Source organism: Diachasmimorpha longicaudata, chromosome 11 (assembly GCF_034640455.1).
Source record: "Diachasmimorpha longicaudata isolate KC_UGA_2023 chromosome 11, iyDiaLong2, whole genome shotgun sequence".
In the NCBI taxonomy this organism is placed as follows: domain Eukaryota; kingdom Metazoa; phylum Arthropoda; class Insecta; order Hymenoptera; family Braconidae; genus Diachasmimorpha; species Diachasmimorpha longicaudata.
The window spans coordinates 2,519,349-2,536,631 of record NC_087235.1 but is presented as its reverse complement, the minus strand read 5'-3'; the positions used below and the strand labels follow the sequence as shown (position 1 = coordinate 2,536,631).

Here is a 17,283-nt window from a genome sequence, read left to right as displayed (position 1 = left end):
TAGCAAAGAAGAAACTTTCATTGTATCATGGAGATTGACTTTATAATTATAATATTTCCCTTCTGTTTAACTAGGCCTGACATTGTGCATTAAAGTAACAATGCATTTTCAGACACATCGTGAAGAGCTTCCGCAACAACCAATAACTCTTCACAATTTATTATCAACTTGATTTCCTTAGGAGCAAATTATGAATTAAGAAAATCAGTAATAGATGAAAAAATAACGTCGTCTCTACGTGAAAAATTAAATGCATTTGGAACGTGTTAGTCAAGAAGTCGATGGGTTATATTAAAAATATATCGATTGATTTCAAAACACATCCTTTCTTGGCAGAAGAGTTAGTCTGTATCAGATCCTCCACTTCGAAACTGAAGGCCATAAATAATCATAAAAACATTCAACATATTATCAGCCTCATGCCCTTAATACGGCAAATTTTGTTTTACAAATACACCAAATATTCATGAAAATCGAGTTTTCCCTTCGAAAATCATTTAATTACGGTAAAATGATCTAATAATTTTTTTTCGCATATGCTGTTCATTGTACTCTTACTAATACAAAAACGTGCTCAATAAATAATTATTCATTACAATCTCTCAACCTCAATTTTATAAGTTTATGAAACAATGAAATTTGTTCACGGATGAGTCGCTAAGAAAAATTTATTGATCCAAATCTTCTCAAGGTTGCCATTAATTTCATTGAATTATCATTCCTCGTCTTGATTCAAAAATGTACAATTCATGTGTAGATTCCCTGATTCGTTAAATACCATTACGTTCTTCTCTTCAATACCAAGTAAAATGTGATAATAATTATATATTTCATTGCAATGTAGGTATATTATCGTCCTTATTCGCATAACTGTCAAATTCTGACATTCCTCATTTAGTTTTTTTATATAATATATATTGTATTTTATTTATATATATATATTCGATTATATCTATACATACACACACACATGTATGTATATATGTATATAACAAAATATAAAGAATTTTTCTCCATTCTCTAGACAAAAACGAAATCATAGAAAGCAGTAGAAATTACATGAGGGGTTTGTTAGTAAAAAATTCGAATTGAAACAATATATGTATACATATATGACAATGGCCCTGTTATTTGTTTTTTCCGGCTGAGCACTACTCCAAGAATCTCACCAAAAATCAAGACACTCTCTAAAAACGGGGTTTACTTCTACTCTTTTTCTCGCACCATCAACTGAGCCAAGAAGCGCTCTGGATTTATTAGCAAAGAAGCACCAATTTAGTGTTTTTTGTTTCGGTTCCTGGTGAATGCAAAGATCTTACCGACTCAGTAAATAGTCAAAAAAAGTTATTACTCCCGCACTAGGCAGATCAAAGAAACGCTGAATATTTGACGGCCTCAAATTATAGTATATTTTGACACTGAGCCGAAGTAAATATTTTCGGTGGATGTATATAGCCTCAGATGGACAAATATGTTAATCACCAGAAGACGTAAAATATAGGAGACTCGGTGGGGGACTGAGAAATAGCCGAAGACTCAATTTTACGAATGAAAAAAATTCCTGAGGCGCGTGCGAAGAACAATATTCTTCATCATTGTGTGCGAAAAACAGTTTTAACATGTATGTTTTTAATATATTATGATGAAAGAAAATATTGGATTCGCCTCGCACCTTTAGTTCGTAATCTCCCCAGGAATTTCATTTATCTTTGTTTGTATACACTGAGAGAAAATTGTCGTACAACGAACGCATGACATTTTATTTAAACATTGTTTTCCAATAGTACTAACGGAATGAGTCGTTGATGATACGAAATATCTGGTCACTTTCAATGAATTGCGTGATTAAACTGAATGATTAATTGATTTATCCTGAGGGTTCTAAACAAAAACCTCATGATTGGGATCAAATCTATCGTATATTCCTTTGGATTCCCTCAATATTTTATCACATTTTAATTGTTGTTTGAATGTATACATTCAAACGATCTGAAAATTTATTGAAGGCGTCGTCACCGGGATCGCATGCAATACGGTCGATATTTTCAATTGAATAACGAGCAATTTTCAAACGAATATGTCATTATTATCGACGGTCTATAGGGAATCCACTGGTAAAATGAAGATTTAAAATGTTGAAACAATGGAATTCTATTTTCATATGGAAGAACATACGTTCAACAAAATATATTTCGCAGAATCCACGATATTTTTGTCTCAGTGTATTTATCAGGCCCATTGACTGGGAAATGGAAGGTCAATTGGCACGACCACATGTCTATTCTATTTTACATCCTTTTGGTGCAGAAGCTTATTATTTCGGCTCAGTGACGAACGATATTTTTCATTAGTATGCCATCCATGAAGTCCTTCTTCGCCGAAAGAGTAATAAAAACGTCTTTATAAACTGTTCACGCGAGATATTTCGCACTGAAGGATTACACCACTACTTTCTTCATCGTTATTACATTTTGGTGTTTTTTTCGTTACTACCACACACGTGTCTCTAAACATGACAAGACGTACAGGCACTTTAAAGTGTCAACATAATTGTTCCTACGTCCTCAGCCTTGTCTTAAAATTTCTTAGATCATTTTTTTTTCTGGTTTTTCTTTTTCTCAATTAGCACGGCGACACAAATAAATGTAAAACTGTACTTCAATCAAGATTACGATTTACTTGCACTTATTATTTCCGATGTTTACAATGCACGATACGAAATTTTCAATAAATTCAGTCAAAGTTCGAGGCCATTACCTTTGTGTGATCTATATCAATTAATTTGATCAATTTCTATATGCAACTTTAACTCAGTTACTCGCTAATAATAAATTTCCCTTAAAAGAAGAATTTGAAAAAAAATTGGATAATTGAAAAATTTGAAATAACATTTTTTCAAAATATGAAGGAATGTTCTTATTAGAGGAGAGATGAATTATGTCTAATTAGTGTGCCAAAGGACAGCCTGTGGGGCAACACTTTGGCACACCGCAATTAGACTACTGACGGGAAAAAGGTTCTTCGAAATAAAAAAATATATTTTTATGGTGCAGTACAGTTGGGGAAAAAGTCAGGTTTCATGGCACCGCAGGGGAAGGAGATGCAAGAAGGTAGAAAAAAAGGTATTGACAGAGAGGGAGGCAGGAGTTGAGGTAAAGCAAAGAAGACATTTGTAACATCAAAGGAAATAGCGAATAAAAAATTATATATATATATACATATTTTTATGATTTTTTCGGTTTCACTGTTACGACCACTAAGTGAGTATTTTTCCAATATATTGAATTGAAAAATTTATTGCCGATTAGCTGTCACTTTCCACTGGCAATCGTTGCCGACAATCCCACGCCGTCTGTTATGCAGTAACCAACGACATTGGGGCCCCAGGAAAGGGGCAGCTGATCGGTCGTAAATTTTGCAGTTGAGTATATTGGAAGAAGTGCTGAGTTACTGGTCATAAAAGTATAAGCAAAAAAATTCATAAAAATGTTTCAAACTTGTTCAAAGAAGTTTTTGATCGATAAGCGGTTAGTTATGCTGTTTCAAAGGATTTTCTGTGTTGTTGTCTCTGTCGATGATAACGACTCATGGACCACGATACGCTGTGGTAATTATAAATAATTATAAATTGTTCACGACTTATTATAAAAGTATTCCTCCATATTTGAAAAAAAATGCACTTTTAAAATGTTGAATATTTTTTCAGCTTCTTTTTCTAATCAAATTTATAATGGTTGAGTATCTGAGTGACGGATTATCAAGTTAAAATTTTTGAATAAAAATTGAACAAAATAATTGGTTTAGATGACGTTCCTACGATAAAGGATCCGAGCCTTGAGCAATTTAATTGATAAAAGTCAGTCAAATAATTTTCTTCTAATTTCACTGGTTTATGCGATGACTGAATTAATGACCAATACATGCTTGTCACTGTCAAGCTCTTATCATCTGCTTGGTGATTATAGTTATTGGTCACCGAACTTATTCATTTTTAGAAACTCATGCAAACAGTTCTTGAGAGATTTCTTTGCTTTTTTGGTATTGAGGAACATAAAAAGCGATAGCGAACTGAAATTTTTCAATAATCGTTGATAAACAACCAAAAAATTCATCAAAAAATATGCGGTACATTAAACCAGGTGAACCAATCAATTCGACACACAAGCAGCTAAAATGTGCTAATTTCACTTATTCTTCGGAATAAAAAAACGAATTGAATAACTAGAGAAGAATTGAAAATAACGCAACAACACTTCAATATTTTCCAATAATATTCTAAATTTATTATTAACGAATCTTGCAGAATTTCAGTTCATTGGGACTTTTCTTCCTCCATCAAAAACCAATTCAGAAAATCCATTAAGGGGAGACTATTAAGTTCTAAAAGTTGTCCAATCAAAAAATGAGTAAACATACTTGAAAGAATGTTAAATGAAAGTCGCAATAGCATTAAATAAATCCTGGGTGACAATGTCAAAGACTGATTTGGTCCTCGGCCCAACAAACCTCGTACTTCAATCGGTTGTTATCAGGACTGAAAATCCTATCCAATTTTCAGCTTGATCCATCAAATGTTACACAGAGTTTTTCCAAAATTGGAAGACGACTCTTCCCTTCGAACGACAGATGCTCACGATATTTAAACATCATTAAACAATGTCTCATTAAACATTATCCTCCAAACATATACATTAGTCAAGATTCTATACAATTTATTCTTCAACTGTACAACTTCTAAAACAGTCTCTCCCTATTTGCAAATTGATTAATGATTATCGATTAATTCATGCAAAAATTTTCCCAATCCCACGATGATTTACATTATTTAGTATTTTTTATTCAAGATCAGTGAAATTTTAAAACCCCCGTTGAAATACCCCTGAAGGCTGCTTGCAAATCTACAATGACCGATAAAAAATAATTAAACATTCTCACATTCTCTATCTTTATCAGTGTTTCCTTTCAATTCAATTTTTATGTTTCAAAAAATATAAGTCTGACATGAAGACCAATCTTGTTCTCGTTTAATCATTATTTTTTTTTCTCCTTCACTATATTCTTTGATGAAATAATATTATTAGAATAGATATTTCTTAATCAATCATCCATATCTGCTTAAGTCAATAGCAATATCTAACAGCGTTCTTGCAGTAGTTTATGTTGCTGTTTTATTATTCGTCAATAGTTCGCTAACTCTTTGTCAACTTGAGTGTGTAATACTAATTTATCGTTTGTAGAAAATAACTGGCGTTGGATTGAATAATGTCACCAGAAGCTTTCATTCATTTACAATGTGAAACGAATCACTGGTGAATGTTCTATCCCACAATATGCCAGATCATTATTCATTTCATAGGTTTCAACATTGAATTTTTAGTTATAGAGAATCGATTGTATCGTGAATCGCGAAATAATAATTCGATACTTACTCGGTATCGAATAAATTTAAACTAATACTAAACTATACATATGCTATTTATACTCATTAACCATTATATATTATTAAATTATTGTGCCGTTACCATTTCGGGAGGGTCGATATCCACATACACTTTCAATACTTTGTTATCTTCTTTTTTTTCCGTCGTTCTTCAGTGCTAAAAGTTCATGTGAAGTCTTTAGTGTCCCTTAGCCGCCTCTTTAGCTGCCATTATCAGCGGTGTAAGAGAAGCTAATGGCTTTGAAAATTTCAGAAACGGATGCTGTAATGCAGAAAGTACATAATGTAGTTAAAGCATTGATGGAAATTTTTGTAAATTATTTCTTTGGTTGTAATTTAGGTTTCACAGACAAATGTCTTTTGTTGGATATTAATAGATAAGGATATTAGGCTCCGGATATAAATTAATGAGGACCTTATTTAATAATGAAATCATTCCATTAGGCCCAAAATAAACATTCGAGGATATTTTGCCGGATCATTGTGACGGTTTAACGTAACTTCAATCAATAAAATGACAAATTCGACTGAATACGGAGAGAGTGGAGGACTATTATTTCACATATTCTTCAGATAGGTCTTTGGTGACTGTTAAGCGACAAATCCATTTTATAAAGAATCGAGAGGATCTGATGAAACTTTACAAATGTCCAACGTTATTTGCGAAGGGCCACAATGAATAATTTGGTTAATCGTTACAGGGCACTTTGACCACTGTCCTAAATATTATATCAACTTTAGCTACCAGATTGTTCTAAAATAAAGATCAAAGCGTTTACAATAATACATGAACGTCGTTGACAATAGTAGTCACTTTCATTGCACAAATATGTGCGTGAGTTATTAATTAAAATTTTACGGCTATCAATTTTGAGAATTAATCGAGTTGTTCCCCACATTAGGGCAATGAATCTCACAATATAGTCTTCAAGCCTCGAGATTAATTAGATATTTCTCTCAATCTTTCTTAAACAAACAATCAATTCTTGAAATTTTTAAATGGCAAAACTTGACATTTTCTTCTTCTTTCCATTAAACTATCGAGAATGTCTGATAACTTTGAGGCCCTTGGCATATTACGCTTAAAAATTTTGATGACTAATTTCTTGGGACAATCAAGTTAACGAAACAAAGGATGAGTACCTTCAATAATTCAGATGCTCCTGAACGTTTTTCGACTTCCACCTCCAGACACTGGTCCAAAAAATCCTGAAAAATCGGAGAAAGCTTCTCTTTCTCTTTGATTTCTGGTTTTCCATTCGTTGCGATTAGATATAATGCTCGAAGAGGATTCTCGTTGAGATATGGAGGTTCGCCTTCAATCATTTCTATTGCCATGATACCCAGTGACCAAATATCCACCTGGTTTAATAAATAATTTTAGTCATGAAAATCCTTTACAAATTCAATGTGAAGAGGGTGACAATTGAAAATTAGAAATTCCTGTTCGCTCGTGGAATAAAAAGATTATTCCGGTTGCACAGAGAAATATAAAATAACCTATGCCCGACCTAACCCACCCCTGAAAAAAAGAAATTAACACCTTTGGAGGGTAAGATAATATTTTAGACGGATTAGCTAATGCCACGCACCCTCAGCAGATCCCAATAAATTCCGATTGATCTAAAATAATGATTCGTCGCGCGATATTTTGATGCCGTACGATAATTTTATACTCTGTAGCTAGTAATATTGATTTTCCGGAGAAAGAGCAGACTAACAAAGATTCTCAGATAAACAAAATGATCGGTATAAACATTTGAGAAAGATTTTCAGATAATGCTGATTGTTTCATTGACTGATGGTATTCTATTCGATATCCCATATCCTTCATATCGATTTCAGTTTTCTAATCGCTATATTGACTCATCATCTCGAATAAATGGAACATAAATCGACTTTTTCCACAAATTTTTTTCATCCCATGATAATATGATGTAATGATTATCTAAATATTGAATTTGCATTCATTGACTTCGTTGATTTCGATCTGTCTTGTGTTAGAATGACTTGTTTAAATGGTTTTATAAGAATTAGTCATGAAACCCTAACTATTTATCAGACTAATGACGTTTGTAGGTCGAGTGCAATCAATGAAGTATTGAAGTAATACTTTTAATATTATATTGGAGATGTAAAAGATGAGAAAAATAGTAACAAAATAATAGGCAAATTAAACAGGTTCGTACTTCCCCAAAGAACCTCAGTCTCCTCTCTCTCTCTCGTGTTTGATTTATACAGACTCAATTTATGAAGAATGTTAAATATTATATAACGATTTATGTACTCGATCGGAAGGATCGAGATTTACCCAACAATGTTGTTATTAGTTCTTACTTCTAATCTAATTGAAGAATGTAAAAACCGAGTAGGCTATACATGGCAATCTATAAAATAAAATAAAAATAGTAATAAAGTAATATTTACTTTCGGTCCATATTGCTTTCTCGTAACAACTTCCGGTGCCATCCAATAGGGTGTACCAACCATTGTTGTTCTTTTACTCTGTTCTGGTGATATTTGTGCGCAAAATCCAAAATCCGTTAATTTGACACCACCATCCAATCCCAGTAATATATTATCAGACTTAATATCCCTATGTATAACTTGATTACAGTGCAAAAATTCAAGTGCCTGTAACACTTCACGGCATACAGCTGCTATTTGTTCTTCATCCATACACGTTTCAGTCACAACGTCTGTTAAACTACCACCAGGAAGATATTCCATGACTACCCAGAGTTCCTCACCAACGAGGTAACTGTCGAGATAATTAACGACGTTTGGATGTTTATTCTCCCGCATCACTAAAATCTCGTTTATAATCAGTTCCTTCTTTGGCTGTTGCGAAAGATTCATTTGTTTTATTGCCACTTCCATTCCTGTTGAGGTTTCGATTGCTGTGTAGACCGTACCGGAAGCTCTGAAATTAATTTTAAATCAGTTGAAAAATTAAACATAAGTTGAGTATTCTTATCAGATGTTAAGTATAACAGTGAGAGGACAGTTATTTTTTCCAGGTCTTTGGTTGAAAAATTAATAATGAGATTATAAATAATTTCATAATGACGATTCTGTGGATTTTTTTTTCAGGGGAAATGAGCAAACCTGTGACCCCTTCCAAGTTTTTTTCATTGAATTGAACCCTTTTGGCTCGAGTGGTAGACTATCAATATGATATTTCAAGCGTCTTTGTTTATCAATGAATTACTGAAATGATTGAGGAATATTTACCCCTGACCAATCTTCTCCATCTTATTGTACTTTCTGTTTGGATCACCAACACTAACTATTGTCCTCAGTTTTTCCAATATCTCCTCATCGGACATTTTTTTCTTACGAGCCCTATCACTCTGCGCTGGCCTCGACTGATCAGTCGCAGTTGGTGTTGGACTCGCTTGATTTTTATTTCTATCAAGTGATTGATGTTGCGGTTGAGGAGTCCCATTTCGTTGAGGTGAACCCAGAGAGGTGGGGAGTGGCGGTGACAACGGTTCTTCCTCGATTGGTTTTGTGTACTTTTGCATGGGCGAGACAATGGATACAATTATTCATTTTTCCATTTTATTCATTGGAAACTAATATAAAAATTGAAAAGTAATGCATACGATTGATTTCGTGCGCTCAGGTCTTGCTGATATTGGTGGAGGTGGTGGATCATCTTCCTGCTCGGAACTTGTTGCACATGCGTCTGTTGGGGTACTACTTGGACTACTACTGCTAACTCTGCAATGCATAATTTAGAATCATCAGTACTGGCAATGAGACACAGATGATTTTCTCAAATTAAATATCATTACGTGGACAGAAAAAATTAACTTTGTCAAGACGAAGACAAACATTCAATAAAAATTATGTATTTTTGCAGAATTCCACAGTGAAATGTGGCTGAAAGTAATTTTACTGAACTGTTCTGTAATTTTTACTGAATTTTTCTTTCGGTGAAGAGAATTTAATTTGAATCAATCATCATTTCGTAGGAAAATAACAAATTTTAATCATCATATTCACAAGGAGAGCTGAAATATGAACGGACTAGTTAACAGGAACTTGAATTATCAGAAAATAACTAGTGATCAGTTCAGCGTGTAGCGAACCCTGACAAAAGTAATAAAAAATGTATAATGCTAACTCACCGACTTAATGATTGTTGCGAATGCGAGCTGCCGGAGGCCTGTGACATCGCCTGGCCCCGAAGATTTCCCATTCCAAAGTTTACGCTCGTTCCCATACTGCGTGGACTGCTTGCCCTGTCTACAGGAGCTAGTACAAATAGAATAGATCAAGCTACCTCATTATAGAAGTATTTTTAATAATCATATTATATATATAAATAATAGAAGAATGTTGCACACAGATTCGAACCAACTGGTGTGTGCCATACATTTTATGATGCATGTAATTTCGTGTGTAAGTTTATTGAATAAAAATTCTATTCGTTCATCTAAAATCAATTGTACACTCTTCTTTCCTCCGCTACATACCATAACATACGTGTGCGATTATACTTAGATTCAAGAAAAAGTAATATACTCGAGTTCTATAGATAAAAAGGAAAATTTAATTTCGATTTTCTCTTTATGCATTTCTTGTTGAATGAAATTCTAGATTTTTTAAAAACAATCTATTATTGTTTTCCATAAAGTTCTAGAATTTTGTTTCCCACAAACATCTGGAAAATTTTATAAAATGAAATTATTAGTGAGAGATGAGTTTCAAATGACAAGAAATACGTGTTGATGTAAAAACCAGGAAATCAATATAATGACCTGAGATTATCATAGATTTTGTTTAATTATCACGCATGTGGTTCATCAATCGACTCTTTCATAACTTCTTGCGAATGTCAAAATAGATTATCGAGTAAACTCATCAGATATTGACACGGATTTAATTCCAACATGTCGCGATAATTTTTTTCTATTGATTTTGTGACACGAAGATGTGAAAATTAATAACGTACCACCAACTCCAACCATTTTTGTGGTGGTCATATACTTGGATCCCTTCACTTCCTTGCTGCTGCTGTCGTACCAATTCAAAACATCGAGTACTGCTTGGGGATTCTTCTTCTGCTCCTGCTTGCTGATATTGCTCGACATAAGTAGTCGCGCCCATGCTTCTGGCATTCCCTGAGATTAAATTCAAACGTCTCAATGCAAAATGGAATGATTGACGAAGGTGTGTACAATAAGGGATTGTCATAAAATCGGAAGCATGCATTATAAAAAAAATCTCACGTCTGCATGAAAAACCAAATGCAAATTCATCAACTAAAGAGTCATGCCGCCCAGAAAATGTCATGCTATGTTTAAAAAATATTTTTTTCCGTCAATTAAACCAAATTCGGTACCGAATTCGGTAGAAAGAAACAAGAAGGTTTCACGTCTAAATATTGCTGCGAGTGACATTAACTATCAACAATTAATGGGCCGATGTTACTTTACTTATTGATTTTATTGTATTTAACTCCGTGAACAATAACAATTGTGCATTTTTACCTATTAATAATACCCACTAATTAATAATAAATAATTGAAAATTCACAAGTTGACATTCATAGCAATTTATTTTAAGAACCGAAAATGTTTTCACTTTTAATGAATAATGTTATGAGTAAGTAGAGACGAGCATGACAATCTACACAACGTTTTTAATTTCTGCGTGTAATTACTCTTCGATCATTAATTTATTTAGTACTGTCAAACAAAAACATGAAATCAATAAATTCAAGAGCGTTTATCAAGAGATCGTTTCCATCCAGGAGATGATCTTGTCAGTAAACGTCTCTTGATAAATTCTTCGGAGCTTCAACACGACTTTTCAATTTATCTCTTCTTACTTCTTTCTTGTTGAACTAATTGACGCACTTCAATATATTTTCAGTCCATTTTAACTAAGCATCTCATATTCTAATTGATTCACTCCCTTGTAAGCGACGTTGATCAAAGCTCAAATTGTTAAAGAATAAACTACATAAGCGACTGCGATATGTGAGGCTTTTCAAGCTCGTTAAAATATAAATAAAAGGATGTATTAAGGCACGACCGGCAACATAATCGAACAGGATTTGTAACAATAACTAAATCAAACCTAGACATGAAATGAATGGAAAATTCAACTTCGTATTAAATTATCAGCGATCGGACAACTTTACTTACTTTCAGTGGCAGCTTGAAAGAAATACGTGTTCGGGTTAGTTTTACACGTGAAAAACCGAAACAAATAAATAGGTATAAAAAGCATCGAATAAATTACTGATATCATTGTATCACAATGTTCCATACATTTTCATACATGTGGTTCCGTGTTTATAATCATTGGAAAAATCATAATCAACTTTCATGTCATACAGGGGACACGGAAAATCCAGTTCCTTACGGTTTTATTTTTTTCAAAATTTCCTCTCGTATCAAATTATCATTCCTCATACCGTTTTGCAAATCTACTCAATAATTTCTAACGTCCGTCATCATCACTCTAATTTTCTATTATTTGGATATTCCGCTCCTTTCTTATTATACCACCAGCAAAGCAGCAAGCGTGTGCATTATTAACAAAATCAAACAATCTCAAGTGATGTAAATATAAATAAATTTAGCATACCGTGAACTCTCCAGTGACAGCATCGAAACCCACGTGTACAGTGTGTTCAAAATTTGTTGGATAACTGATATTAGGCTTATCTTTATTCTCTCTGACTTTCATCTTTCCTTTTAGTATTTTCTTCTTTCTCTCATCCGAGTCTGGTTCTTTTGGTAGCGGACGCATATCTACCGGTAAATTTGGGGCTGAGTCGCCTCTGTAAAAAAAACAGTAAATTTCATTAATTACTTTGAGTCATCATTTTCGTGTACAATAACAGTAGTTTCATTCAGTGAAATTCAACCCCTTTCTTTGCACTGAGTTATCCATAGCATCAACTCAACGATTAAAAAAGTAGTTGATCAGGGGACAATTGATCACAAATTTTATGAAACGGACAATTGATCACAAAACATTGAATCACATGGACTATTTGTCCTAATATTTTTTATCTTAATTTTAATCACAGTTCCATAATAATTAATCATGGCATTTAGGGTGACGAATATTACTTCGGATTACCTATTGTTCCATTCCAGTTTTCCTTCGTTTCTCACTATAATTTCTTTCTATCCTATTTTATAGTCCTGATTCACACCATTAATTATATAAAATTCAAAGTGGTAGATAAAAAGTGAGATAGGAGAGACCTGACGATAATTCGTAGGAAAAATCTTACTGTACGTTCTGAAATTGTTGTGCATATTTTTCCATGAATGCAATCACTAACTTTGGACTCGAGGACTCCGAATTCACCTCAAGGATGACTCCTCAAACTGAGCGATTGAAACTCGTCCTAATCGCTCAGCAGGAGAGCTCTTTCTGACCACAGCGTGGGTCCTATTCTAGTCCGAAATGATGATACCGAATTAGCCGAGGGGACCCAAGAATGACAGCCTTTTGCTTCTGACCGGTCAATACTGAGGCATTTCGGCTGCTGGCCAGGATGACCTCAAACGCAAATACAAAAGACTGTCTCATGTCGTCGAGAGAACCAATAATCAGGACAACTAGTTTGACCCTGAACTCCTGGTTCAGCTGATGTAGCTCAAACAGGAGAAGCTTTCCCTCTACTGTGTGAGGTAGAGTTGCTTCTGATTAGTTTATTTATATGTCTTCATCAATATATTCCTCTCGGCTGGAGCAAAGAACTCAATGAAACAGATGATTTTTACGTCAAAGCTGAAGAGGACAAGATCAGGATTCTTTGGAACAACGCACTGAGAGAAAAATTGAGTGAAATGAAATGATTATATTGTGATTCAACCACTCGATCTTGTTCAAGAATGTCAACAAAATAATTTATTGATGTAACGAAATATGTCAGTACTTCTAGGAGACTGTCATTAAATGGTTGATCCTGAGGGCTCCCAAAAAATCACATCATGCTTCAATCACATGTGGGTTGGAATCTACCATATGTTGGTTCATATTCTTTCAATATTTCATCGAATTTTAATAGTTATTTGAATATATCGTATTTCCTGGATCTAAAAACTTATCGTAAACAATATCAATGGAATCGCATGGAATAAGATATTTTTAGTGGAATAATGATCTATTTTCAACAGAGTATTTCATTATTTACACTTTTTTGGGAACCCCCCAAATTAAAAAGGAGAATTAAAACGTTGATACAGTAGAATTCTATTTTGATACGAAGGAATATGCATCCAAAAACATATATTTCATCAAATCTACGATATTTTTTCCTCACTGAGGGGGTGATAATTGCGAACGATAGTAAATCTTAGATCTTTCAGTGAAGAGAACAGACTCAATATCTCAAGTCCCAGTTCAATAGTCCTGAAGGCAATACCAGCATCGTGGTCTTCACATAAAAATGTCATCAGCATCCTTAAAGCTCCATATCATTATTGTTGTTTTTATGTCAGATTACCTGTTCATAGATTCTAGTTTTTGTTTAGTTGCGGTCAGGTATGAAGGCGAGTCTCGTTGTTGACATCTGATGTTTGAGGGGTCAGAGCAGGAAAATTGCTATTAATAATTGAGGGCGAGGGTGGCATTATTTCGACTAACTTATCACTTGTTTTCGGCTGTCATTCAATTGTGGTCTGCTAGGAATGCCATAGTTCGGCCGGCCTTTATCTTCCATGTTGGGTCAGATGGGCTATAAATACAGTAGCCAAGTGGTAAATTGAAATAACTAACATTTGACTATTGATCGGATTTTTAGGAACATTCTCAGACTCTAGGGAAGATGACAAAGTTTTTAGAATGACCTTTTTGCTCCCATAAATGGTCAATAAATGTAATTACAAAAATTACACTGTCTCCCTTACATTCAGAGATATTAATCAAATAATCGACTGAGATGTGTCAACTTATGTCAGTTTACCACTTCGTTGCTGAATTGTTGGGTTGGGTTAACAAACATCGTGTGAGATGATCTGGAAGGGATTTAATGCTGGTTGCAATGAGACATCGGAGATATCGTGATTATGATACTCGTTGACACGAGGTAGTGATGTCGAGGGATGATGAGAATCATATTCTGGAACCTCTGCTGGTGAATTAATAATAATAATATTAATAATATTAATATTAATAATATTATATGAAAAATTTCATTAATTATATGATTGTCCTGTGATTATCTTTCTGTGATCAATTGTCCTGTGGCCATTGAGCTAGTGTTCTTTTGTCATTATCAGTTATCCTGTGATCAGTCGACATGTAATGGAACAATATAATAAATAATCTTTTTTCTCGTAAAATACCTATAGCCTCTCCCACTACGACTGAATATTATCATGTCTGGACTGGGAAATATTATTTTTAGAATCAACTAAATTAGTGGCTGTTCATCTATTTTTGGTGTACAGACGTACACTTTCTGTCGACATCATAAAGAAAGAAGATAAGGGGAATTTCAAATAAAAGTGCTTCATAATTGTTGAGAGAGTAGGGTTATATGGAATATTGATTTTTCATCTGCAAACATCTTAACAATCATTAGAAACACAAAATAAGCACGAATTCACCGGGATCTGTCGTGCTTCGGTGATTTTTGTCTTTGTGAAGAAAAGAATAACTAGACATATTAATTACCTATTAGAAGTGAGTCGAACTGGAGGCGCAGGTGGTTTGTCTTCTTCATCTGACATTATGCTACTTCTGGTGTAGTCCCTGTGTGGCCGCCGTCGCTTCGACTTATAGGCACGTTATTGAAATTTCCTTTTTTTCACAATTTTATCAACGAAGAACAATGATTATCCAAAAATCAATGATTACACTACAATGTTCCTTAAAAATCCTGTCTTTGAATTTCGTTTTTCTCAGTATTCCAAAATTATTATGAAGTTACTAATTATTCCACTACGTTGAGATCAAGATTTTCCTATGAATCAGTTGATGGTGGAACCCTTCACTAGTCCCTCTATTATTGTAAAAACTCGAAGCTTCTCCCACTCTCCTCTTCTAGGTAGTCTAAAAAGTGTTTTCAATACTATTTTAGTTGAAAAATCACAATTGTTCAGGATCACAGTAACGCTGCTCTTAGGGACAAATGCACATGTAACCCGTTAACGTCCAAAAATGATATTCAGATTGAACTAAAATGAGGGAAGTGGAGCAACTACTCTATTTAAACATATATCGTAATAAATCGACGTTAGGGCTGGATGTTCTTCTGGAAGAATGAGCGTTCCTTCTGTTATTTTTGGCTGAACAATATCCTCTCTGGTTCCATACAATCGCGAGTAACAAAAGATGAAGCTTCTCTGGTCACTTGTTATCAGAGTGAATAAGCCCTTCGTAGTCAGAATACCTGGAGAAACTGATTCGATGGTTTCGGTTGATATTCCCTTCTGTCCAAACGGAAAGGCCCGGTACACTCAGAAGAGCGTGAATCACCACACGCACTACACACACAAATATACACACTAACGGGTGGATCTACACCCCGATACATTCACCATTTGTTGGAAATGGAGTGAAGACAATCACCAAGTACTAGCCCTGTGGGATGTCGTTGCTCTCTTTTTTTGGTTCCTTGTTGTATCCACTACTTCTGCTTGTATTACCCAACAGTAAAACGAACTCTGGTATTATTGAGTTCGTTGGGCTGCTCCACCAGTGAAAAAAACACGATGTGAAGTCACAATTTCAAGCACACACACACAGAGGGACAGGGAGAAAGGTAGGTAGAGAGAGAAAACAGCACAGTGATGTAAAAAGTTAAAGAAATGAACAAAAAAATGAGAAGGGAGCGCGGCTTCAATGTCGGTGATGCTTCAAACAGAATTGAAACTCAGAAAAATATCTTCAGTGGTGTGTTTTTTTGTGGTAATAAACGAATCGAAAAGTGTAAAATTGATAACGACTGAATCACCACCCGCCGTTGCCACGGTCCTCCTCCACTTCGAGTGTTGTGTAGACAACTAGGGACAATTAGGGTCCCTAGATGGGTGGCCATGTCCTCTAGGTTTTGGAGAATAGAAAAAAGTCAACCTGAGGTTAACCAGAGATTAGAGAGGAGATTGCTGACGCTTAGGAAGGGGGGGGGGCTCCGTTCGTACTTGTTCAACTGTACAAATGGTCACCTGTACACAGAATTTTCAGACGGTGAGAGCACCACTGTGCAGGGATTCAACTGTCGAGACAAAAAGCTAGGCTGTACATGTGGACCCAGCGCCATATGTACAGCTTAGCTTTTTGTCTCGACAGTTGAATCCCTGCACAGTGGTGCTCTTGACCATTTGTACAGTTGAACAAGTACGAACGGAGCCCCCCCCGTGCATGTTGGTCTGTACTGCTGTACTCGCTGTCGGCAAGATAATCAAGATATACTGATCGACTGTTTTGGGAAAGATTATATGGGAGACTGCTAACGCTTATGCAGCGGCTACAACTGCAAAATTTAGTAGCGGTGGCGCATACACTACGAAGATGAACGTGCCTGTCGGTAAGATACTACAATGGAGAACGTGGCTAACTGGAGAGGCTTTGGCTGTGGAGGTCTAGGAGCCGAAAAAAACGGAAAAAACGAAAAAATCGATTTTAGAATATTCCTGGAGCCCTAGAAAAATCGGAAATCGTCTCACGAATCCAATGGCGTCGACCAAATTGCCCTAGCTATATTATTTCCAAAGATATGGCCGAAAAATCCTGTGATCCCAAATCTGTATACTCATCCAAGATCTTAAAGCACCAGTCACACACCTTATTATCTGCATTCACAATTAAGAGAAACAAAAAGTTAAAAATTAATCAATGGAATAAGAAGAGGAGATTCC

The 17,283-nt window shown here is 34.8% G+C and overlaps 1 protein-coding gene across 2 annotated transcripts; it reads right to left on the bottom strand.

Annotated features, from left to right (window-relative positions):
* Positions 1 to 650: 650 nt before the first annotated feature.
* Positions 651 to 16,433, bottom strand: Pak (p21-activated kinase). 2 transcript variants are annotated; one of them, XM_064130867.1, is made up of 10 exons: positions 15,098 to 16,433; positions 12,047 to 12,242; positions 11,602 to 11,613; positions 10,404 to 10,572; positions 9,577 to 9,703; positions 9,049 to 9,166; positions 8,675 to 8,958; positions 7,868 to 8,363; positions 6,584 to 6,802; positions 651 to 5,702 (listed from the first exon to the last, which is right to left on the bottom strand). In XM_064130867.1, exons 1-10 carry the CDS (start codon positions 15,151 to 15,153, stop codon positions 5,619 to 5,621), a joined length of 1,761 nt encoding a protein of 586 aa, XP_063986937.1. In that variant the 5' UTR covers positions 15,154 to 16,433; the 3' UTR covers positions 651 to 5,618. The 2 variants fall into 2 exon arrangements, with proteins under 2 accessions (XP_063986937.1, XP_063986938.1); XM_064130868.1 differs by lacking the exon at positions 11,602 to 11,613 and having other exon boundaries at positions 15,098 to 16,432.
* Positions 16,434 to 17,283: the final 850 nt, after the last annotated feature.

Bases quoted from the DNA above. Each gene is read 5' to 3' on its own strand.
- Pak (XM_064130867.1), bottom strand. From the start codon at position 15,153: ATGTCAGATGAAGAAGACAAACCACCTGCGCCTCCAGTTCGACTCACT. The intron at 9,704-10,403 runs GTACGTTATTAA...TATTTGTACTAG, and splicing joins AAAAATGGTTGGAGTTGGTG to CTCCTGTAGACAGGGCAAGC. The intron at 6,803-7,867 runs GTAAATATTACT...TTATTAAACCAG, and splicing joins GAAAGCAATATGGACCGAAA to GTGGATATTTGGTCACTGGG.